Source organism: Cotesia typhae, unplaced genomic scaffold (genome assembly GCF_013202065.1).
Source record: "Cotesia typhae breed Kobodo isofemale line unplaced genomic scaffold, CoteBio_Ctyphae scaffold_152, whole genome shotgun sequence".
In the NCBI taxonomy this organism is placed as follows: Eukaryota; Metazoa; Arthropoda; class Insecta; order Hymenoptera; family Braconidae; genus Cotesia; species Cotesia typhae.
The window spans coordinates 8,376,524-8,402,723 of NW_027423776.1; the positions used below are offsets into that span (position 1 = coordinate 8,376,524).

General features: G+C 29.7%; 4 protein-coding genes across 8 annotated transcripts; 2 read left to right on the forward strand and 2 right to left on the reverse strand.

The window, feature by feature from the left end:
- Positions 1-3,210: 3,210 nt before the first annotated feature.
- Positions 3,211-8,255, reverse strand: LOC141535627 (uncharacterized). 5 transcript variants are annotated; one of them, XM_074255632.1, is made up of 7 exons: positions 8,028-8,255; positions 7,624-7,917; positions 6,610-7,179; positions 5,683-6,478; positions 5,493-5,547; positions 5,328-5,354; positions 3,211-5,096 (listed from the first exon to the last, which is right to left on the reverse strand). In XM_074255632.1, exons 2-7 carry the CDS (start codon positions 7,890-7,892, stop codon positions 4,138-4,140), a joined length of 2,676 nt encoding a protein of 891 aa, XP_074111733.1. In that variant the 5' UTR covers positions 7,893-7,917; positions 8,028-8,255; the 3' UTR covers positions 3,211-4,137. The 5 variants fall into 5 exon arrangements, with proteins under 5 accessions (XP_074111733.1, XP_074111731.1, XP_074111734.1 ...); XM_074255630.1 differs by having other exon boundaries at positions 7,624-7,956; XM_074255633.1 differs by having other exon boundaries at positions 8,022-8,255.
- A 144-nt stretch (positions 8,256-8,399) lies between these two features.
- LOC141535628 (inosine triphosphate pyrophosphatase) lies at positions 8,400-10,532 on the forward strand. Its single transcript, XM_074255634.1, has 2 exons — positions 8,400-8,616; positions 9,107-10,532. Exon 2 carries the CDS (start codon positions 9,113-9,115, stop codon positions 9,677-9,679), a length of 567 nt encoding a protein of 188 aa, XP_074111735.1. The 5' UTR covers positions 8,400-8,616; positions 9,107-9,112; the 3' UTR covers positions 9,680-10,532.
- A 521-nt stretch (positions 10,533-11,053) lies between these two features.
- On the forward strand, positions 11,054-24,317 carry Vhdl (larval-specific very high density lipoprotein). Its single transcript, XM_074255628.1, is given in 14 exon segments — positions 11,054-11,096; positions 11,284-11,337; positions 17,010-17,308; positions 17,678-17,818; positions 17,885-18,061; positions 18,233-18,375; positions 18,475-18,852; positions 19,196-19,524; positions 19,610-20,232; positions 20,713-21,402; positions 21,404-22,300; positions 22,655-22,988; positions 23,080-23,374; positions 23,458-24,317. Coding segments are annotated over 14 exon segments (4,590 nt in total). The 5' UTR covers positions 11,054-11,068; the 3' UTR covers positions 23,660-24,317.
- On the reverse strand, positions 15,323-16,567 carry LOC141535629 (uncharacterized). Its single transcript, XM_074255635.1, is given in 2 exon segments — positions 15,323-16,076; positions 16,079-16,567. Coding segments are annotated over 2 exon segments (936 nt in total). The 5' UTR covers positions 16,274-16,567; the 3' UTR covers positions 15,323-15,335.
- Positions 24,318-26,200: the final 1,883 nt, after the last annotated feature.

A 26,200-nucleotide genomic window follows, 5' to 3' on the forward strand; every position in this document is an offset into this window, starting at 1 on the left:
CTCATTTCCACAAAAAACACAAATAAAATATAAATAGATATTTTTTTTTTGTATAATGATAATAAATAGATATATATATATATATATATATATATATATATATATATATATATATATATATATATATAAAATATAAATATATATGTTGAAAAACACGAGAATTACACAAAATAAAGGATATGACTATTGGAAAGGGACGAGGATATGACACTTGTGAAATTTATCACAACTTGTATTCTCACACGTGCAAATCACCTGGGCACTGTTTTTAGAAGATTAAACGTCGGCTATCCTTTGAATTTCCGTCATAACTTTTTAAATTAATCAGTTTACACACAAACTTCTCTGTACATGTCTTAAAAATAAAAACACATATAATTACACGACTTTAATCTCTCAATCGTTTTCACAATTATATTCAGACTTAAAACTCACTTTTTCACTTTAATAAAAAAAAATTTCACTCTTCCAACAATGCACATTCGACAGAGGAAAAAAAGACACAAACCCACTCTATTTTGGTAATTAAAACATAAATAATAAATAAACTTTTTAAATTACGTCACAAAATAATACGAAAAATCCACTGTACTAACTATGGAAAAAAAAAAAAAAAAAAAAAAAAAAAAAAACTAATAATCATAAATAAATAAATAACAATTTCAGTACATAAAAAATGAACATTTGTTGATAGACATAATGTCGTGTTAAGTCGTGAGTTTCAACTGAATCAGGTTATGGCCATCTAGACACCACCACGAGCATGCTCTTATGCGTGCGGCTTGACAACGATCACGTGGTACACAGCAGTCGCGTCCCTGTTTCTTCAATTTCCACCACTTTAGCTTAAACTTACTTCTTCCTTTCGCCGCTTCACTCTCAATCACCATTAACGAAAATCAAACTTCACATATAATAAATCAGTAAATTTAAGCATTTTTCTTTCTATAAATCTGGTCTTCCATTTTTTTCCTTATTTATCTTCTTTTCAAATGCTTTCTTCCGTATAATTGATAGTAATTAATCCAGCGGTAATAACAATAACAATAACGATGATAATAATGAGAATAAAAACAATATTATTGACAGCGTTGATAATATTTATGAAATAATAATTGAAAGCTTCAATAAGATGATATAAATGAGGATAATTTGCGTCGCTACGCACCACCAAGTCACCTTACACCCCCGCGGCGGTGCTGTATTGAACTCGCCCGCCAAAGGGTCAAAAGCACCGCGGCAAAATAATAACAAAACTATACTAACAAAATATTATTTAAGTTTTGTTTAAATACTCGTTAACTTGAGGCTTAAATTAAATATCACTCACTTTTTTCACTTGCTTCCTTGCTTATATATATATGTAAACGATATACGCACATAAATATATACACTTACAAATATATGTATAATAACTTTTGCTCTCTAATATTCGTAGCCTCCTTTTCAAAATTGAATGGGTTTGTTGTAAATTATTAAGTCGATATTCTTCCAGCTCAATTTGATTAATTTGGCAGATCAAACTCCTTTTCTTGATAATTAAAAACGACAAGTAAATAAAATATGAATTAAATAATTCGTTTTTTTTATTTTATTTTTTTTTTTTAGACGTGCTTGGCGGGTTTTCTTAGCTGCACTTACTACTGTTGCTTGGTTGCTGTTATTGTGCTACGTGCATATGCACATATTTTTGTATATAAATATATATACAAAATGTATATATTGTACATATAAATATACATACACTATTTAATGTATATATAATATTTTATACACACTTGGGGGCTCTCTCGTCGTGCATTCACCTCGGTATACCGCGTCGCCGACACGGTCCGACGAACTTCCCTCGCACCACACCAATGCGCGGAATCACACAATGTCGTCACTATTTGATTTGATACTCACTTATTGTTGTTGTTATTGTTATTATTATCATTATTATTATTATAACTATTTTTTATATCCTATGTAACTTTGTTAATATTTATTAAAAATATTATTAATATATAAAGTCACTAATAACAACTACTGTTTATTATTGTTAGTTTATTATTTAACCGAGTTTATTAACGTGAGGATAAAAAAATGCCACGAGAGCCCACGAAACACGAGGAACTGCACGCCCTTACCGCGGGGGCATACCGCATCGCTTTCTCGGGCAAACATGGAGCTAGAATCTATGCTGTTTATAGTTCACCTATTTCACACAGACCCTGTAACTGGCGTTGATCACCGTATTTTATGATACAGTACTAACAACTTTTAAGTGGTTCGCTTGACGACAAGAATTTTATTTTATTTTTCATTTTTTATTAAGATATATGTCATTACTTATTATTTTTTTTTAAGGTTTTATTTTTTTTTATTAAAATACTTTTTTTTATATATCTATTTTATTAACATTTATCATCGCTTTGAGTTGTCAATTCATTTAATTTTTATAATAAATTCAATATTTTTCATAAGAACAAGGCTACCAATTTTTCAAACTTGTGCGCATGCGCCATTTTCAAACGCGCAATTTTTTAAATTATTTCATTAATATTTTTTTTTTTTTTTTTTACTGAATTGCTTTCTCTTACCTTCAGATCACTGAGTCGATTTAAAAAATTAAAACGGATGTAAATATTAAATTTTAATATTGCTTTTGAAGGTAGTCAAAAAAATGATTCAAAATTTATGAATCTAAAATTAGCCGACAGTGAAAAATTTTTATTTTTTATTTTTTTTTTATTAATTGAATTAGAAATAAAAAAATATTTTAAATAAATTGTACGTATAGTTTTTTTAATTTTTTACATGTGGAATTTTTTTGTTGTAATTTTATTAATAAAAAAAATTCTAAAAAAGTTTAGATGTCGGCTAAATTAATTTTCATTAAAATTTTTGGATTTGATTTTATCTAAAAAATAAATATGCCTAAATTAGATTTTTTTATACTTTTTCTCTTTCAAAATGCATGTACGTATATACCTTTAAAATTTATACATACTTATTTGACACTGAAGATTAAAAAACATAATTACTAGCAACAATACGCTAAGTAAATAAAAAAATAGATGAAGGTTTAATGTGAAAATAATATTAGTAGGTCATAGAAATATTTTCCTACTTTATTTATTTTTTTTTTTTTTTTGTATTACATTTCATATTTTTCAGGTAAAAAAGTGCATAAGGACAAAAATAGGCTGCGATAAAATAAAAAAAAAAAAAAAAAAAAAAAAAAAAAAAAATTAGATCATTTCAATAATTAAGTATAGTACATTTAAATGAATACATACTTAATTGGGTTTGATTATTTTGTTTCTTATTAACTTCATTTTATTTATTTATAAGAAAACAGTAATAAACTAATAGAAAAAGTTTTCATTGATCTGTAATTATAAGGAAAAATATAAACTAAAAAAATACATCGTAAAAATACTTTTATGCGTCGTAGATACAAAGAAAAAAAAAAAAGTAAAACGCAATATCCGATGGAATGCGTCAAATTGTAGCATATTATTTTTCAACATACGTCAGCTTTTTAGCCAAATTCACGTGACGTAAATATAAACGTCAGTGTCTCCAGTCCACTGACAACATAAAAATTGTGACTCTATTCTATTATATTTATATCTTTTTGTTTTCAGCAAAAAATATACTTAGCTGAAATTAGTGATAAAATTTTTGAATTATACACTCTTTTTATCATTTTATAATATATACATATACATAATAGTTAAATGTAGAATTATATTGCTCTACAATCCACCTTTGGTTATTATTTTTCAATATATGTATAGTTATAGATATTTATCAATGAGATAAGACATTTACTTAAATACTTGATTAAATTATAAACCAATCGGTATAGTAATTCAATCATTAATTGTTATCATAAAGTAATATTACTACATGTGATAACCATATTACCACATCTTGATGAATAATTAAAACTAGAAAAAGAAATCCACATTATAGCCACAAATAGTAGTTAAATTAATTTTTTTCTGTTTTACATCAAACACTATACTAGTTTGTTCCAATAATTAACAAACATAACCGATAAGTTATCGTTTGACATAAATGAGCGAATAAATTTAATGAAAAATCTAACAATAGTTGATGATAAAATAAAAAATAATAATTATTAATTTAATATTTTCCACGATAGCTACTACTGCCTCCACCACCTCGTCCCCGAAATGATCTACCACTTGAATGTTTGCCTCGTGCTGATCTTGATTTATGAACAGGTGGATTCTGTCCAAATGATTTATTATTGCGTCCCCGCCAATTGGGATCATGTAAAAATGGCTCTTGTTCTAAAATTTCAACATCGTCATGTTCATCAAGCATAATGGGACTTGGTTCATGGCTGCGTTCATTTCTATTCTCATGATAAGAATCTTGTCGAAAGTCTGGCGAAAAATGACGTTCACGTGGTGAAAAGCTGCGATGATTTGGACCACGATTTGACGAATAATTATCACTGTGACGAATTGGTGATTGAATTCGATGGATGTATTCTCTGGAATCGTGATCCTGGTGCGACAAGCGACCGGGGCTAGACATCATAATACGATCATCTTGGTCTTGTGATGATAGCGATACACCACGATTCCATCTCTTCTGTGATGAATTACTCAAGCTCCATCGTAAGTCAGTAACTTCACGTGGCTTTGAATTATAATCATACGATTCACGTACATTCCAATCCAAACGATCCATGATTGGTATTTTTTCTTCACGCGGTGGTGCTGGTGGTGGTGGTGGTTCACTGATATGTACTTGTACACCAATATCAACCGTTTCAATTTCCGTCTGTGCAAATTGATCATTAAACTCTTTTATGTCTGTTTGACAATATTTTTGATGGACCTCTATTGATGGTTTTATTTCTTCCATTACTTTTTCTTTAACATCATACCACAATTTTTTGGTTGAATGTTTTTGTAACAAAACAGAATTTGATTCGAGTTCGGATGATTCAGTTAGTGGTTCATCCTTGCTTGAATCGTAGAAGAAGCGACCTTTGATTTTTAAACGTGGATCTTCGTCGGGTAAATCGCGTAAGGCCAGCTCACAGTGACGTAAAATTTCAGGTTTGAATCCTGTGGCCCAAAATAAAAAAATTAATTTCGAATTCTTTTATAATATATCATATTTACTATTCTTTTGATGTATTTTTATATTTCACGTTGATTTTAGATCAAAGATATTATATTCATGATGAATAATCATCGTTGATCACCAGTAATAATCACTTGGCAGGCATTTTAATTTTCACTGATCACTTTATATTTTAATAAATTACAGTCTAAAAATTAATATTAAAATCTCACCTGGATATAGGACTGGATGACCGGTATCTGGTGGATAAAAAAAAATTAATAATAAAACTTTATGTCAGAATGTAAGAATGAAAACAAAAAAGAAAAAATAATAATTTAAGGAAAAGAATTATAATAAATTAGAAATATATAAAATTATTAAAATTAAAATCGTACCTTTCGCAGACACTGAGGCTTCCAACAGACTGGACAAACTGGTCTTTTCAAACTGCTGTAATTTTTAATGAAAGTTATAAAGTATAATTAATTTTATTTCAATGAAATTACTGTCTAATTATCATTATTAAGAAGTAATGACATTCAATAAAATATAAAGGCGATTAAAAGTATGATACTTAAGCATTACTTTTGATTTGGAGATGACAGGTGGCTCAGGTGTCTTCAAACGGTCTCGACGCGATGACGAGTGTCCTCCAGTGTAGACTGAAGAGTGTTCTGAATATACATGATGTCCTGAGTCAATTCGTTCAGGTTGGGGTGAAGGTGATGCTTGCATTGATGTTGATACTTGTTGATGAAATAACATTGATTGATCCATTGGTGGCGCCGGTACTGGTTGAGGCGATCGCGACATAACTGGTGCAAATGCTGAACGAGAAGGAGTATTATGAATTGGAACGGGGTTGGATTGATTATACATCACAGCAGGAGCTGTGTAATCAGGTTGGGAAATAGAATGCATAGGCAATTGTTCAAAATTTATGGAAGATCCAGCAGGGGCCATATTATCGTATGGAATGTACGAAGGATTTATCGGTGGAAGAGATTCTTGCAGCGGCATGTAGTGTTGAGGTGGTCCAGAAATTTGGGGATGTTCTGGTCCTGGTCCTGGTCCTGGTCCTGGTCCTGGTCCTAACAGAGGTTGCTGTTGCTGAGATTGAATTCCTCTTAAAGGTGGATTCATGTATCCCTGATTAATTGAATCCGGGGCTACGATAGGAGTATCTCTAAGCTGCCGAGCTAACGATTCAATAAATGGCGTACGTTTTCTACGATGCTCAGGTGATTTACTCATAGATCGACGTCTTGGGCTGTTGCGTCTTCCTCCTGGTGATCGGCTCCAGCGTCGACGAAAACGATCTTGACTGCGGCTTCGTTGACGATCTCGGGATCTACTTCGTCTGCCTACGATCCTTACGTCACTGTGAAATTATTCTAATGCTAATATCTAGTACTTTTTAACAAATGCAATAATACAATACAAAAATACTACAAAGTAAATTTAATATTAATTTAATTAAAATAAAAAATAATATATAAACACATTTCTTACCGCTCGTCTAGACGTCGACGTCCACGATCAATGCTTGATCGCCTATCACGACGTTCCAAACTGCCGTGATGTTCCCAACTTGGTCTTCTGTGACGATCGATACTTCTTCGTGAATTACCACCCAAAGGAGATCTTGATCTACGCGGTGGACTTAATTTATTCCTGTCGTGGCTTCTTCGTCGTGTTGGACTGAGTCGATGTCGATCCAGACTACGACGACGATCTCTGCTCCTATGAGATCGTTGTTCACGATCATGCTCCCGATCACGCTCTCGATCCATTTGCTTCTCATTTTCGATAGTTTCGACTTCAGTTCCTGGAGGCACTATCGTCCCTGAATCCAGCAGGTGTTTGATAGCCTTCTCTTTTTCCGCAAGTATTTTACTTTCATTAACTCTCTTCGCGCGAATCTTGTCTCGTTCGATGTCTTGAGAACTCTTCGATGGATCACGTCTATCTTCACGTCTTCTGTCGTCGCGCCTTCCTCGGTCCCGGTCCCGGTCTCGGTCTCGGTCTCGATTATCCCGAATGTTGCGCCCTGAATCTCGGTAATCTCGACGATTTCGATCCCTAAAATTATTTATCTCACTACTTTACATAATTTATCATCACATTTTAATAATTAATACATCAGTTCAAACATAAAGAACATATGAACAAAAATATGAATTAATTAATTAAAAAAAAAAAAAAAAAAAAAAAAAAAAAAAAATTAAGCTTTACTAAATATTAAAACGACTTATTTTCACCTATAAATTTTTTTATAGACTAAAAATCGTCATAAAAACTAACTAAATAATTAATTTATAAAATAAAATAGTTAAAGCCTATTTTAGGTAAACTTTAACAATATTATTACATTTTTTTTTTTCAATAAATAATAATTTTATCAAAAACATAATTTTTGAATATTACTCTCACGCTTTGAACATGAGTGTTAACATCAATATTAACAACGTTTAAGCAATTTACAATAAAAAATTAAGAATTAAATTTAAATATCCATTATTCTACCTAGAATTTCTTCTATTATCTTTATCTCTGTTGTCTCTGTGATGAAAGTCATCAACAAGTTCTTCTTCACCGTCCCAAGCATCAACGACATTAAGTCCTTCCATAAAATCTTCATCCAGAAATTCATGTAACTCATCATCAGGCATGTCCTTGAGACCTTCAATTGCCCGCTGAACTTCCTCGTTGGTGTTCCTGGCGAGCCGCATAGTTCTTGACATGTTTTCATTCATACCTTTCCCTCGCGGTCCATCCTTGTTGTTCCTGCTCATCTTGACGACTTTTGCTGTTATTGATCTTCAAAAATAACTTCGTTGAATTTAGCTGAGTAACAATCTTCAAGTACTGCTTATTAGCCTATTCTGAATTTCTATAATTAAAAAGTTTTTAGTTAATATTACCTTTACCTTTGTCCTAATTAATTAGTACGGCGATATGCTAGTGATTTATCAAGTTTCTATTTAATATTAAAACTTATATTATTATCTATTGAAAAATTACAGTCTCTTGTTTGTGAATTATAATTATTATTTATGTATTTATAAATCATGAGATTCACAAACAATTAATGAATGACTAAAAAAACTACTTAGAGGTTAATAAAATTTTAATACATCCTATGACTATATCTATATTTATAAATATATGCCGCATCAATATTTAGGTACATTGCGTTCAATTTCATGACGAGAAACTTAAAGAATATTAATTATTTACTGACATAATGTTGGATTATTTTTAATTAAACAATCAAAAAATCACTCAATAATTCTCTGATTTATTTAAAATATTTTATTAAATAAATCGAAATTAAATTAACTGACGGTGTTAAAATTTATTTCTATTGTTGGTAGCATTGTTGAGTTAACTTGTAGCATTTGCAATGTATGTGTGAAAATTTATCAATGATATAGATTTATTTAACAATTAAAAAACTAGACGTTTAAAAAATATTTCACTTTGTTTCATAAATATATTCATATTTTATTAAATCTGGTAAGTAATACTTTTTATAGTTACATATTTTTTAGATAATTTTTTTTCTATTATTGATCGTATAGAATTTCCACCGGCTGATGAAAGGTTACAGCTGTTGCCGTTGCGTGTCGCTTGTTATTAAAAAAATTATTTAAATTATCACTCTAGACGATGAATTTAATTTTAATTAAACAAGATATATCTTTATAATGATTAATGTTAATAATGATCATTAAAAATATAAGTCAAGTTCATGAAAATTAAGTTAGCCGACATTTAAAAATTTTTTTAACTTTTTTTTATTGATAAAATTATTGCAAAAAAATAAAAACAAAAAATTGCATTTGTAAACAATTTTAAAAACTATTAGTGCAATTTTTTAAAAATATTTTTTAGTTCTAATTTAACAAAAGAAAAATAATAAAAAAATTGAAAACTCCAGCTAACTTTAGTGTTATGTCAAGTTTATATAATATTTATATTAATTTTTATTTATTTTATATTACAGGAAAAAATGTCAAAGCCAATTGTTTTCGTAACTGGAAATGCTAAAAAATTGGAAGAAATATTAGCAATTTTAGGAAAAAATTTTCCACGAGAAGTTAAAAATCAAAAAATCGATTTGCCGGAATACCAAGGAGAGCCAAGAGACATAAGTATTTCAAAATGTAAAGCTGCTATGGAGGTAGTAAAAGGGCCAGTTATTGTTGAGGATACGTGTCTCTGTTTTAACGCCATGAAAGGATTACCCGGGCCATATATTAAGTGGTTCTTGGAGAAATTAGGACCAGAAGGTCTAGTTGACATGCTGACAGCTTGGCAAGACAAAAGTGCCGAGGCAGTTTGTACATTTGCTTATTCATCTGGAAATCCCGATGATGAGATAATTCTTTTTGAAGGAAAAACTCAAGGAACTATTGTAAGTCCTCGGGGACCACGCGATTTTGGATGGGATCCTATTTTTCAACCTGATGGGTACACTGAGACTTACGCTGAACTTCCTAAAAGTGTTAAAAACGAAATATCACACCGCAGCAAAGCTCTGGAACAATTGAAAAATTACTTTATGAAAAATGCGTAAAAAATAAAAAATCTTTTTTAATTTTTACTTAAAATTAGTAAAAAAAAAAACTTTAATTACAGTACAAAATTTAAAATCATATTCTGATATCAAATTAAATTTACAGTCAATTATAGTATCAAGTTTTCATTAATATACATTTTTTTCCGATAAGAAAATTCTTAAATTAAATTGTGATGCTATTTCTTAGAAAGAATGGAAAGAATCTAAACAGTTTGAGGAAACTATAAAAAAAAATGCGCTTTAACAATAAATAAAAAAAAAAAAAAAAATAGATAACATGAGATTAAACAAGCAAATAATTTTCTATTGTATAAAATACATTTTCTATTATTAAATTAAAGTGTCATACCATTTTAATGAATAGTAAAAAAAATTAGACATTTTATTTGAATTAAAAAAAAAACGTTTATTTCTTTTGAGACAATAACAATATTGCACTTTTGATCTTTCTTATATAAATAATGTTAATGTATGTTTAAATGTATTTTAATCAAATATTTAATTATATGCAATCAAATTATTAATATTTTTAAATGTTGTAATATTAAAGTAATGGGAATGTCTGAGTGTCACAGACCATTGAACTCACTACTTATAATTATAATAATTTATTTACTTATGCTAATGTGTGCATATGTATAAAAACAATCTTTGTATTTATTCTTTATTAATTAATTATTTACTTAAAGTTTCTACTCACACGAGTCCATTGATCTTTACAATTAAATATCACTCAAGATTACTCTCTAACGAAGGCCTTAAATGTATTTTTATTTTTTTTCAATATTCATATTTTCATTGTCAATAATCATCGAAGTAGATAATAAATTGTTCAAGTATTTTCTCAGAATGATGATTAATCTATATAGTAGTATAAATTTATATATTACCACAAGTTTTCCTTATACTATTTAAATTCATAGAAATAGACAAATAACAAGATATTACTTATGTAATAATATTATTATTTGTATGTAGTGCAAAAAGTAGAAAAATAATTGTAAATTCTTTTAATTTCTTGAAACCAGTGTCAATAGATAAGCAAATAAATATTTTTAATAATATCAATATAAAATTTATTTATTGCAATTTAAAAAAATAAAAAACTTTTTAATAATTAATTTATTTTTAAATAATATAAGACCATAAAAAAAATCAAATGGACCGGGTTATCATGACGATTGGAGAAAAGCTTCGTCTCTCGGGTTATCGTGAAGGAAAGATTTATTCTTTTATTAATTTATAACTTTATTTATATCACTTTAATATTTTTTTTTTTTTAAATATTATTTTTCCTACTCAAATATTTCCTCTCAATACATCATCTGATCGCCCGAGTTTATATATAAAAAGGGGGTACAGATTACTCAGTACCAGTCTTTTACAATGGCTCGTGGCATGAAATTCATTGCCGGTAAGTCTAACGCGAATTTATACTCAATTTGCCGTTTCAATTATCTCTATCTAAGGTTATTTATTAACCAATTTATCAGTTTAAATTTATTTCTACAATTGAATAATTGTTACGCGCATCTTTGTGTTGATCTAAAATAAATACTATAGAATAATAAAACTAATAATTTTATTTCATTTCTTCTTAGCTCTGGTGGTGTTTATTATAACAATAAATGAAAGTATTCAAGAAAGTATTCCAGGTAAAAATAATAATTTCTTTTTATGACTAAAATTATTTTTCTTCTCAGTGTAAATTAGATAGATAGATTTATTTTTACTTGTATCACATAAATATTGCGTTTTACAAGGTGTTTTACATATATATTTTTCTCCTGACTCTACTATACATATAAAGGTATCTGTTATTTTCGTATATAATTTTTATATTTTACGTGGAATTTTATTGTTAATTCTCTATTTTTACCTATACCTTTAGCCTATAGTTTTTTTTTTTTTTTTTTTTTTTATATACTCATTCACTCTATTCATTTCTTTCTTTCTTTAAAGTCTATTTTTCCTTTTTCCCTATCTCTCTTTCTCTTTCATTTTTCTTTAGATTATTTTCTATTTCCCTTATCACCTTGCATGTTCTCGTTCTTATCCTCCCTTTCATTATCCCCACTATTTCTTTTTTTATTTTGTCTTCATCCTCTGATTCCTCCCACCATTTCTTTATTTCCTCCTTACTTTCTTTAGTGAGTTTATTCCTTATTTTTTCACATGTTAAAACATGCATCAATGTCTCTTCCTTTTCTCTGCATTCTCTACACTTCCAATCCTTTTCCCCTTTTTTTCCAGCTTTTACTAGGTTTCCGCACCTTACTCTTGCCCATAATTCTTTATCTGCACTTCTAATTTTCTTGTTTTTCCAATATATTTCTTCTTCGCTTTCTTCCATTAGTTCTGTATATATTTCACTAAACTTCGATGCTCTTATCCTTGACTCTTCTTTCTCTATCAATTGCTTCTTTAATAGTTCTATTCCTGTCTTTATATCACTCTCTATCTCTTCTATATCTTCTCTGTTATATATTTTTTCTATTACTTTCTCGCATTTCATTCTCTTCGCGTTTTCTTCTATTTTCTTTCCCCATTTTGTCGGTTTCTTATTTATTATTCCTCTCATCTCTTCCCTTAGGCATATTTTTGGCCATCTTGTGTCCTCCATTCCTGCGATTTCTATGATGTATCTCCATATCCTTTCCCTTATTATTTCTTCTATTATCCCACTTCCCGTTTCCCTCCTTACTATGCATCCTGGGGTGTTTTTGACACTCCTAGTGCCATCCTATTTAATTTGTTTGGTACTATTTCTATTTTTTTCACCTCTCCACATCCCCATATTTCTACTCCGTACATGCATCCTGACCTTACCAGTGTATTATATAGGTACATCCTGTCCTTCATATTGTTTCTTTCTGTTCTTCTTATTACACCCCATGTCGCGTTCGCCATCCTGTTCGCTTTATTTTTCATTATATTTAGGTGCATTTCATGGCTGTTTTTGGCTGTGAAATTATATCCTAGATATCTAAAGCTCTTCACTACTTCCAACTTTTCTCCTTTGTATTCCCACTTCCGTTTTTCATTTCTTCCTCCGTTTTTGAAAATCATCACTTTTGTTTTTTTTGCATTTATCCTTAATTTATTTTTATCCGCATATTTTTCTAATTCTTTCAGCATTCGTCTTAATCCTTCCTGTGTATCTGCAATTGCTGCTCCATCATCCGCATATTTTATCATATATATTTTTTCCTTCCCTATTACTGTTCCTCCTATTCTTTTTCTCACTATTTCGTCTTCCATGTCGTCTATGAATATGTTGAATAGCACTGAACTCAGTGCGCAACCTTGTCTCACCCCTTGATCCGCTCCAAATTCTTCTGATTTTGCTCCATTAATTACTACCTCATTTATTGTTTTACTATATATCAATTCTATCATCTTGTACATTCGTCCCTTTACCCCTATTCTCCATAACTTCTTCAGCAGCAAGTCCCTGTCTACTGTGTCAAACGCCTTCTCCAAGTCTATAAAGCATACATACAGTTTTTCTTTGTCTCTTATCTTTCTGTTTATTAATGCATTTAGTGTGAATATGTGGTCTCTTGTTCCTCTTCTCTTTCTAAATCCCGCCTGGCTCTCTTTTATCTTCCCTTCTCTGTCTGTCCAGCTCATTATCCTCTCCGCCATCATTGCTGTCAGTATCTTGTATCCTATGTCTAGCAGGGATATTCCTCTGTAGTTTCCCGCTATATCTTCGTCTCCTGCTTTATATATTGGAATTATCCTTGCTATTTCCCATCCCTCTTGTAGTCTTCCCTCTATCCACATCTTGTTTATTACATGTCTGACATCTTCCATCATTTCTCTTGGTAGATTCTTTATAAATTCTGCCGTGATCCCATCTTCTCCCGGCGCTTTATTCCTCCCTAACTTTCTGACTGCGTTTCTGAATTCTTGTCTTCCAAATTCCTCGTCTAGCCTTTCATCCTCACTGTTTTCTTCACTCTTTTCTCCATCTTGTTCTTCTGTATTTCTCCTTTTTTCTTTACTATTTAATAGGCTAGCGAAATGTTTAACCCAGTTTTTTCCACTTATTTTTTCTCCCTTGCACTTTTTATTTTTTTTACTTCTGAACTTGTTTATCATTTCCCACCATTTACTCATGTCTGTCGCATTATCTATCTCCTTTTTTTTCTCTTCCCACCATTCTTCTTTCACTTTCTTTATTTCTTCCTTGTATTTTTTTTTTGCCATATTATACTTTTTCTTTTCTTCATTATTGTTTCCATATTTCGTCAGTTCTTTCAATTTTTTCCAAACGTCTTCTCTTAGTTCTTTGCATCTATCACTGAACCATTCTTTCTTTTGTGTTCCCCCCCTTTTTCCATTTCGTACCTTTTTATTCATTTTTGTCATCTTTGCCACCTCTTTTATTACTTCTTTTATATCGTTCCATTCTATTTCTTCTGTGCTCTCTTTTTTTTCTCTCCATTTCTCGTTTATCCCCTCCATATATTCTTCGGTTTTTTCTTTTTTCCATCGTAGTCTTTCTTCCGTTATCTTTTTTAGATCTTCGTTTTCTCTTATTTCTTCCTCTTTCCTTTCTATCTTATTCTCTTGTCTTTTCAGTTCTATTTCAATTGGCAGGTGATCCGATTCTATTCTTTTTATTACTTTAAATTTTTCTACTCCATCTTCTTCTCCCCTATCTAATACCATTCCCAAATCTATTACTGAACAGCTATTTTCATTTTTTCCTCCAATGAACGTGATTTCTCCTGATCTATCCCCTTCTTTTGCTCCATTTAATATCTTTAGTCCTAACTCATTGCACATTTTTATTAGTCTCCACCCTTCTGCATTTATTTTTTTATCTTTCGATTTCCTCCCTTTCTTTTTTACTCGTCCCTTCTGCATTGTATTTTCCTATTCTTGCATTCAAATCCCCTATTGCTATGATCTTTTCAAAGTCAGTCTCATTTTCATTTATTATTTTTTTTATTTTATTCTCTATCTCTTTCATTCCTACATTATTATATATTGCTATTATTAGCTCACTCTCTTCTCTGTTCGTTATTTTAAAGCCATGCATCCATTCCTCTACTTCCCATTCATTACATATTTCTTTTTTTATTCCCACTAAGTGGCCTCCACTTGCCCTTCCTCTCTTACATCCTACTCTTCTTTCTGCTACTTTGTACCACCACTTCATTTTGTCGCTCATCCTTTCTATTACTTTCTCTTTATTTTTTTCTTCTACCCATGTTTCCATTAGGTACACTATTTCATATTTCTCTAGAAGTTCTCTCACATCCTCATACTCTTTCATACCTGCAATGTTCCAGCTCATCATTCTACATTTTCTTTCATTCTCTTTACATTCTTTTTCATTCTCACTCCCTCTCTTTAATGCTTTTTCCATATTAAAATCTTCTGTTTTTCTTTTATATTTTTTATCTTTGATTCTATTTTTTTTACATTTACTCTCCCTTTCTATCCCTTCTCTCGTATTACTTCCCTTTCTCTCTTTTTCTGTTATCTTTTTCCCCTTTTTTTGCTTGCTTTTCAGCTCATACCTCACTTCACTACTCATTGTTTCTTCTACTTCACTTTCACCTCTGTTTTCTTTTCTTATCTGTGCTCCGTTTTGTTTTTTCTCCTTCTGCTCTCTTCTTTTTTCGCTGTCGTACCATCATTCCATCATTTCTCCTTTTGTCTCGTTCCAGCTTCTCCAAATGTCTCCAATTTTTAGTCTCTTTTCTTTTATTTCCACTTCCTTTCCATTGCTTTGTTCCCACCTTGCTACTTTTCTTATCCATATCTCAACTTCTCTTTCTCTTCTCGTTTTTTCGTCCATTATCCATATTCCCGTTCCCTTCATAATTTTTCTGTTTTCCCATATTATTTTTTTTTTTTCTCTTACACTGTTGCACTCTATTCTTATTTGTCCTCTTTTTATTAGTGTTGTCCTCTTCTTTTCTATTCTCATTTTTAACCTTTCCTCTAGATGCATCATTACTTCCTCCCACTTTCTGTATTTTTCCACTCCGTATTGTATGTGCAAGTTCGCCCTTACTCTTTTTCTTTTTTCCATTTCATCCTCCATCTCTTTTTCATTTAATCCCTTTGGTTTTTCTTTTTCTAATTTATCTCTTTCTTCTTTTTTCCATTCTTCTTTTTTGTCCTTTTCTCTCTTTCTTGTTTCCTTAATTAAGTCCTCCACTCTCCTTTCCAGTTCTTCTTGTGCTTCTTCTGCACCTTCATTTCTCTCTTCGTTGTCTCCATCTTCGCTTGCTTTACTTTCTCTGCTTCTTCTTTTTTCTCTTTGGTCTGTTAAACTCCTTGTTAATTCTTCTTGTCTCATTATTCCATATCTCACTAATTTCTTTAACTTTTCTATTTCCTCGTTTTTTTCCTCTATTATCCTCTCTCTTTTTCTATTCCTTCCCTGCATATTTCTAGCTCTCTTCTTGTTTGTATTTCCTCTTCACTCCTTATTTCCTTGCACTTGCACTTGCACTCTGTTTCCTTGCTTAGTTTTCTCAAAATTTTTTCAAATAATTCCCCCTGCTTTTCTTTCACCATCTGTTCCATTCTTTCGATTTTTTCTTCCCACCATTTCTCTTTCATTATCTCATTATTTTCATCTTGTGCCTGCTTTTCTTCTAGCTCACGCTTTTCTTCTATTCTCTTTTTTTTTTTGCTTGTGCTTCTACGTTTTCTTTATGTGTTTTTTCCCCTTCGTCTTTGCTTTTTTTTTCTTCTCCTTCTCCTCTTCTTTCTCTTTTTCTTCTTCATCATCTTTTCTATTGTCGCTGTTGTTTTTTTCTGGTGTCCTGTTTAGAGTGAAACTTGTTTTGAATCCTTTTATGTATTGTTCCAGTGCTCCTTTTCTCATTCCCGTTTTGTTTTCTCGCGCCAATTCTTTTTCAATGGTGGTCTTCCCTCCCTCTTTTTTCTTTTACGCTTTTGTCGTTGTCTGCATTGCTCTCCACCTTGTCCTCTTCCCCGCTGTCTATATCACTCCCTGTGTCGCCCTCTTTTGTCGGCTTCCTGGACTCCTCTATTCCGTCTTCCACTGTTTGCTCCCTAACCTTACTTTCATTTTCACCTTTTTCCTTGTTCATTTTACCTATAATCCGCTTTTTCTGCTTCCACTTTTATTTTCTTTTTTCAATCACCTATTTTTTCTCTCTGTATTGATTATTTTCCCTTATTTCTCTCTATATTTTGTTATTATTTCTTTAATACTATCTTTACACTGATTTTTTACGCGTCTTTACTATCCAGGCCAGTGTTGCCAACTAGTGTAAATTAATTAGTATTATAATTTTGTTTTAAAAAAATGATTACCGGATTTTTACAGGATTATTTCCAAAAGAAGAAACGCTCATATATAATTATTATGGTGACGTAAAAGCTGGAATAATTGAACCCGCAGCATATGCTTCTCAGTATTCAATATCTGGAAAATTACACATCAAACATGACACCAGTGACCCAAAATATCAACATTCGTACCTTATTTCTCTTCAAGATGTTAAAACAGGTCTTCACAATGGGAACGCTGCCCATTATGAACCCACTAAAATATTAATGCCAATTTTAGAAGCCGCTAGAGTCATTGAAGATCCATTTATTGTCGTTTATGATGATTTTGGGCAGGTAAGAAACAAGCAAAAATTTTTTTTAGAATCAATAATTAAGCAATGACCTCGTATCTTCTGAACTATCTACATTTTTAAAGATATAAGCTCATCCTGACGTTATACTCATCGAGACCTTTCATTTGAGTACCCACATCAATTTTTCATATATTTATATATATTATATATATATGTATATATATATATATATATATATATATATATATATATATATATATATATATATATATATATATATATATATATATATATATATCAAAAATGCATGTGGGTATTCAAATGAAAGCTCTTGACGAGTGTAACATCGCGATTAGTTTATATCTTTAAAAACATCAATATTTAAATTTACTATTAATTTATTTTATAGGTGGAGGGTGTAAAAATCCCTGAACAAGAACCCGTGTGGTCTAAAAATATGAAGATGGCAATGGCTTCTATGCTTCAACTAGACTTGAAGAATATGAAGATAGATGGTCCCATCAAGCCGCACAGTTTTATGGTCCAGGAGGTAGGTAACAACTGATGGGGTCATTTAGTTTTTTAATTTAATGTTCTCTTTGGTTGTTACCACCAGAAAAGTATCCATGGTGATTGCTGGACGAGCTACGACGTTCACGCCAAGCTGCCGACAAATGATCAGCAGGACAGTCCAATTGTAGTTACTAAATTTGCATTACCCAAAAATTGTACCAACTACAATATTCACGTCTTTGATCAAATGGATGCTGAGAAGTGTGATGTACCTAGAGTGGTAATTAAAATAATTTATTGATCACCCTGGTTAGAAAAAAAAATTCAAAATCATTAAAAATATTAAGAACTTCAGTTTTATGATTTAAAATATTTTTTTTTTAATTAAGGCAATATAATTAATTAATAATTATTTTTATTATTTAATGTAATATATTGTTTTTGAGTTCAGGTACCGATTAATATGGCCGCTCGAAGATTATTTGAGTTAAGTTATAAAAATAACAGTATTTTAATCGAAAAACTTATCGCTCATGGAGGTGTGAATTATTTTCCATGGCTAGGAAGATCTGAGGCGCACTATGTATTAAATAAGTAAGTTTTTTTGTTAAAGCATACATTTAATATCAAGCATGAGTCATAATAAGCTGATAAATAAATTATTTGTTGCTCATTGTTTATTTTTAATTAAAGCGCAAGTTTTATATTGGATAAAGTTGTCACATCTTCAGAAATATCTTTGCCCGAAGTTGACTTTAAAAACATGCCCTTGACAACTGACATCAGTTATCAACGACCACAGGGTTATTATGCAGAAAACGCTGCTGTTGACATTACTAACGGGCGTAATGTAGTCAAACAAGATGTTGTAATAAGTAAATTAATGAATATGTTGAATGAAGCTGTGGATTATTTAGAGAAAAATCACATTGATGCTAAAGAACCGGATTCAATAAACAGTCAAACTATCAACAGAATTCTGGATATTATGAGTTTTATGGAAATTTCTTCATTTGAAAAAGTCTTCGCACAAATTCGAAATGTATTAACTGATCGTGATGAGTTTATCAGGTTGGCATTTTTTGAATATATTTAAGCTTTGCTATTTTTTAATTGTCTATATTTCTTGTGAACTGTTGACATTTTTAAAGATACAAGCTCATCCTGACATTATACTCAACGAGACCTTTTATTTAAGTACCCACATCAATTTTTCATATATTTATATATATTATATATATGTATATATGAAAAATATATCAAAAATGCATGTGGGTACTCAAATGAAAGTTCTTGACGAGTGTAACATCGCGATCAGCTTATATCTTTAAAAACATCAATATTTAAGAAAGTACAGACCAATTTAACAAATGTCATTATTTAATAAAGCAAAATTTTATTTATTTATTTTCAGAAGTTTATTCATAAATATTATACCTCAAGTAGGAACACCAGCCTCAAATATCTTTATATGGAATCTTGTCAAGAATAAAGAAGTAACTAATGGTGAAGCGTTAAGCATGTTAGCGAAAATGGCTTTTTATGTCCGAGTACCCAACGAAGATTTTTTAATTAAAATGGAACCGCTACTTTATTCAAGTGGTTTTTTGCATCCAGAACTTCGTAAAATAAGTATTCTGTCGTTTGCGACGATGATTTACAAAACATTTGAAAATATGCCGGTGGATCAAGTTAACGATAGACTTGATAGATATTTGACTTACTTTTATGATGGTGTCATCAGTAAGTTAAAATAAAACTCATTGATAAATTTTTTTAATTAATGAGAGTATATTATTAATTAAATACAAACTTTTTAAATTTACAGACGAACCATCTTACACCTTAAAAATAGGATATTTAATGGCTATCGGTAATGTCCAAGTTGGAAAAATTTACAAATTATTGGCTCCGATAATTCGTGGTGACATTAGCGTGTCCAAAAACCCATCTCACATTCGCCTGATGGCAATATGGGCAATCAGTAAATCCGTTTCGAATGATTATAATGCCGCTCATGATCTTTTGTGGCCTATAATGTCTGATTATACTTTACACTTGAAGCTCCGAATAGCGGCTTATGATATTCTGATCCGCCAAGCGCCCTCGATGGAGAACATTCTTCATATCTACTGGTTTATGGTCTACGAAAAAAGTGAACATCTTTATAATTATCACCATACAACCATCAAAAGCCTGGCGAATTCGTTGGATCCATGTGACGCTAAATTACGAGAACTTACAACAAAAATAATGCGATTCACTAAAATACACCAACCTGTACCTCATGAACTCTCTGCTTCCTACATGATTGATTCGATTGATCGAATCTATGGTCACGGAGAGAGCTTCCGTATTTCTTTGATTCATGATGAACCCACTGGGAATCTTGAAGTTATTTATCTTGAGCATACAATCGTCGAAGGTCATAAGAAAGTCAACCATTGGGCTGTAAGTTTTTTTTTTTTAATTATAAAAATTACTTTTTGGAAGAATATTTGGTAATTATTTACAAGTGGGGTCAATATCATTTTGGGTCATAATTATTTTTTAATAAAGGATTTGAAAAAAAAATGATTTTCTTGAGCCAAGAGAATAAATTCTTGAGTTGAAAAAATTATTCTTGGCCTAAAAAAATTTTCTTATTTCAAAATGGTATTCTTGGTTCAAGATTTTGGCTCTTGAGTCAAATTAATTTTTTTATCAATGTACGGCATATTTATGATAAAAAAATTTCGTGAAAAGAAAAAATAAAAATTTCGATAGCTTTTTTGCCTTTAAAAGTTGGAAAAAATGTTGGTTTTCATTTTTTTGGATAAAATTTCTATTTTATATTTTTTTGATAAATTTTTTTTAAAAAGTAAAAGACCCCACTTGTAAAAAATTACCAAATATTTTTGACTTTCTAAATAATGCATAAATTATTTACAGATTTATTTGAATGCTGAAGGAATTCACGACTTTATCAATCAAATAGAACCCGTGACCAAATTATTTTCCATAACCGACAAAAATATTCTCAATATTCTTAAGAAGGCTGCGGAAAGTATAGCGCCAGTGAAGAAAATGCATGTCGACGCAGTATTAATTATTTACGGGCGTGCTATATCTGCATTCCACATAAACGAAGATTTAATTGGAGATTTCGTTGGTCTAACATATCGCTCTCTGTTGAAGATGTGGAATAACAATGTGTCTGGTGTAAAGTACCAGAATATTTACGAACAAACAGTAATCAGTGAAATGGGTTTACCTGTTATTTTAGAAACCAAAACTCCGACAGTTTATTCTATAAAATTAATTCACGGATCAACGCCACAAGGGTCATTGAAAGTAGGAATAGATGCTAAACTTTGGCATCATCAAGATTACGCAATGTCAATTTACAATCCCTTGGTGAATATTTGGCATTCTATTCGTCGATCTTCAGTACTCAATGCTAATCTTCCAGTGCAATTTATCTTTGGGTTAGATTTTGAGCCTAAAATTTTAAAGCTCCAGTATCCTATATTGGATGCTGAAGAATTGTCAATTTTGGGAATAATGACACACACAAAAGATATTACAGTCGTTACAGACAATGAAGACAATGTACTGGAGACAGCTTGCCCTAATTGTACTAAAGCAAGTGGTAGTTTCAAAAGGGGAAGAATTAAAAAATAAATTTGAGCAAACGATTGATTTGCGAGCTTTGGGACTGCAAATTACAGCAGGTATATTTGATTGTGAAAATGAAATTACTCCTGTTTTAATTAACAAAGAATGGGTGAGAGCATTGTTTAAAGAGCGGAAAAATTCATGGAACAGTATATTGTTGCATTCAGTACTTGGGATTCGTCAGCAATTGAAAAATAGTTTAATATCACCATCAATGGGAAGCTGTGGAAAAATTATTAAAATTAGCCCTAGTACCACTCATCCGACATCTCACCTTGATATGTCCTTTAAAGTAAGTTATGAAGACTTGGATATGATTGACAAAACACCTAGTTTCTTGGAGGAACACAAATTAAACGTGCTAGCTACTTTGGACGCGGTTTCGGCTTCTACAAACACCTCTGTCGAGTCTTGGTATTTAAATTTAGGCGTCGACATTCCAAAAGAACACTTGAAGAATAGTTTGAAAGCACAAATAAGACGAGTTACTTCGGAAAATGAAAACCTTAAAATTTGCATTGATGGTCAAAAAATTTATTCACCTATTGTGGGCGATCCGCTGAAGGTTGGACTTACTAAGGAAGAAACTAATGGAAAACTTATTATTTCTATGGATCATGCTGATGATGATCAGTGTCATCGTAATGAAACTTTGGTTACAATTACAATTAAAGGAGAACTTACAAATGAACAAAAAAAGTTATTTATTAAGGACAGTATTAATAGTGCCTGCAGTAAGGATATTAATAATCCGTTGTACAAAAGCTCTAGTATTCTTTTACCAAAAACTGTCAATTGTCTTGATGAAACGATACGTCATACTACTTTGAGAAAATACACTTGCAATATTGCGCATAAAAATGTAAGTTATTATTGTGATACCCTAAAAAATAAAATCTTGACTGAAGGGTAAATTTTCTTGACTCCGTCTTGAACGAAAAAAAAAAAAAAAATTGAATTTTTGGCAGAGGTTTTTACAAAAAATTAAAAATTTGGCTAAAATTTCGCGGCATTTTTTTTAAATAGTTTTAATTGAAAAAAAAAAATTCTTCGTTTCAGACCTTGCTAATTATATCTTAAAGACATTTTTTAAGTGACAAGAAAATTACTTCTTGCTCCAAAATAGCTGTCTTCCTTAAAATTTTCTTGGTGCAAGAATTTTTTTTTTTCTGTGTAAATAATAAATATGAAGTTATTAATATTAATTTTCTTTTAGGTGCCAAGAAATATTGCATCGAAAATCTTTCAACTGGAGGATATTATTAAGTCAGAAGTATTGCCACACATAAAGTATACAAATGAGAATTTTACAGAACAAGATACAGCAAAAATAATAATTGGATTTCCGATGAATTTAAAAACTGTAAATGTATCAGTAATAACACCACACCGCAGTTATGATTTAATTGAGGTTGATTTGAATATTGAGAACAATCCACCACGACTAAACGGTTTTGGTTCTAATTACAACAAAAATCTATGGGGATTTCCTTTGGATAATACTCGCTTTGATATGAAATTTTTGGCTTTATACTCTCTTGGCCGAATAAGTTAATATTCCTAATTTTTTTTTTTTTTTTTTTTTTTTTCATTTTTAGTTTTATATTTATTAATATCATTTAATTTTTTTTTTTTTTATAGAAATGTGTTCAGTTTATCCAAAAGTGGTTTTGACTGTTGACGGTGGAGAGATTCCATATTTAATTCCTCCAGAGTGGATATTAATTTCTGGAGATTGTATGTATGAAAGGTTTGCTATTTTCGTAAAAAATATCGATGATAAACTAGCTCTGAGAATTTATCGGGGCGATGATGTCGTCGAGATGATATCAAGTGACAATAGTACAATTCAAGTAAAAATAAATAATGAAATTATTGATTCTACTCTCAATGAACCCTATGTACCGAAAAACGCACAATACTTTTGGACACTCAAGTAATAATATAATTTTTTAATTAAATTCACTACTTTAATAATAATTAGATAAATCAAGTAAACAATTTATTATTTATTTTTAGAATAACAAAACTTGGAGAGCACGTAATATCAACAATGGAAAATGAAATAATTGTAATTGGTTACACTGAAGGAAGTGTGTCTCTTATGATTGATCAAACATTGCAAGGGAGAATTAATGGATTATGTGGTAGTATGGACGGGACATACAAAAATAAAATACCAAAAACGTATCGTTTAACTCAAGATTCAATTACGTCTTAGATTTGATTTGTTATTATACTTTATATTTATTGAGATTCACTCGATGTCTTTGAAAAAGAATTAGAATTACTATTATTATAATTATATAAACAAATTTATATATCAACTTATTTTTATTTATAGTATTTGTTTTTCTGGTCCAATTAAGTAGAAAAATAGTATTTTTTTGTTTTCATGTTAATATATTTATTATATAAATAAACAATAAATTATCAAACGTAAAATATATTATAACATTCTTTATTACACTACTGTAATTGGTCAAAAACATTTGTGAAAAATTTTTTATTTTTAAATTTCTCTAGTATTTATTTTATTTTATTTTATTTATGTTTCAGTCTTTGTTGCATATTTAATATTAAAGTATTAAATAAAAAATTGCTTCAATATGGGGAATTCTTTTTAAAAGAAATACCAAAAATAGATACTAAGACTAAATAATAATTTATGCATAAAATGCGTTTTAAGATTCCATTTGTTGTATGAGTGACAGAAATACTCCAGTTTGTGCAATAGAGGCCGACAGAGAAAAAAATGTTAATCCTTCTTGTCAAAGGTTTATACTTTTGCATGAAATCGAAATGCACAGAGAACATTCCATGGCTGCGTTTATGTTTCAATCGTATGATAATAAATAAATAAAGAATTCTTTACCAGTATTTTGTGCTATAAATTATTCTCAAAATTATAAAATATAGTAAAAATTCAGACAATCCTAAACTTCTTATCAAGAATTAAAAAAAAAACTTATAATACTTTTGTATGATTAAAAAATTTAATTGATACTAATTAATAATTATTTAAAATTCTAAATGAATCAGGGCTCATATTGAAACATAGTTTTACAAGGATATTTAATTTTTATAAATTTTTTAATTGTCCAACCCTTTTTATTGACTTATTTTATCCCTATTAAAAAAATATAAAATGTACCGACAAAAATATGTATGAAAAATTTAATTGATCACTCAAATTTCCTCACGACCTTTAATTAGTGGGTAAAGGATTAAAATTTTGGTTAAAAAAGATTTAATCGTTTTGTTGTTCGATCGTTGTTGATTGTACTAATCTAAAAATAATTTTAAGAAGGTTTCATCATTTTTTTAAGAGTTAATAAAAAATTGATGGCCTTGAAAAAGGTTGCTATCGATCAATATTTGATGATAAGGTAAAAATTCAATTAAATTTTTATTGACGCAATTGATAACGCATTTTAGAAATTTTTTTATTTTTTTGTTAAAGATTAATCATCGCTTTTTTTGCTGATAGATCAATTATCGCAATTCCAATTACATCGAAAAATAACCATTATTAAACAGAATCTATTTTTATATTTAAACTGCGTATTTTTTTTTTTTTTAATTTTCTTTTGAACTTATAAAATTATGTAAGATTTTCATAATTATTTATGACATTTTGAATTATAATATGAATAATTATTACTTAACAGAAATGTATTTAAAATGATGAATTAATTATAGCTAATAAATCCACGATATTGAAGATGACAAACTGAAAAAAATAATTCTAAGTAAAAAAATTGCTTTTGCAAAAAATGGGCATTTTTGTGACAAAAAATTAATTTGTTTGCAATTTTCAAGAATTTTTATTTTTTTTTTTTGAAGAAATTAAAATTTTTCTCACAGTAATTTTCTTGTTAGAAAAAAGGGTAAATATTTACAAGTGGAGTCAATCATTTCAATTTTCATTTTTTTGAAAATAATTACCGAAAAAAGTTTTCTAGATTTAGAAAAAAAATAATTTTAGATAGACACTAAAAAATTTTCATCAAAATCTGTTTATTTCCTAAATCTATAAACTTTTTCTTTCATCAAAAAAGTTACTATGAGAAAATTTTTGATTCCTTCAGTTAAAAAATGAAATTATTGGAAATTTGCAACAATTTAATTTCTTATCACAAAAATGCCTATTTTTGCAAAAGAAATTATTTCACTCAGTGTTCGTAAGAATATTGTCAACATTTGAATTAATCATAGTAGTTAAAATATTTCTTTTTTTGAAAAATAATTAGTTACCTAATCTTATGTAACAAAAAAAACCGGAATTAATGTAAAATCGATCGTACATGCGATAGTTTGAAATTGTTATTTTAATTTCAAATAAATTGTTATCATTATTCTGTAAAATTCCCCACAAAATTGCTTTTTGAGAGTGACTATATAAACCGAATTTGGTGGTCGCTAAAACATTATTTTCTTACGATGGCTGATTATAGAATCTTCCTGATCGGTAAGCTTATCAAATCATAATTACTTCAACTTTCTTTCTGTTGTTCTTCATCTATCATAGTGTTATATCATATTCTATGTAGATTGTAAAAATGGAATTTAAATAATTGATTCGAATTTTACAATTGAATTAAATAATTAAGTTATTGAAGCTAATTTCCAATCACATGCAGTTTAGAAAACATAAAAATTCAAATTCCAAAAATAAGGAGATATATTATTTAGATATTTTTTGTAAAATCATATTTGAAACCCCTAAAAGTACTATTATATTTAGAATAACATCTCATGA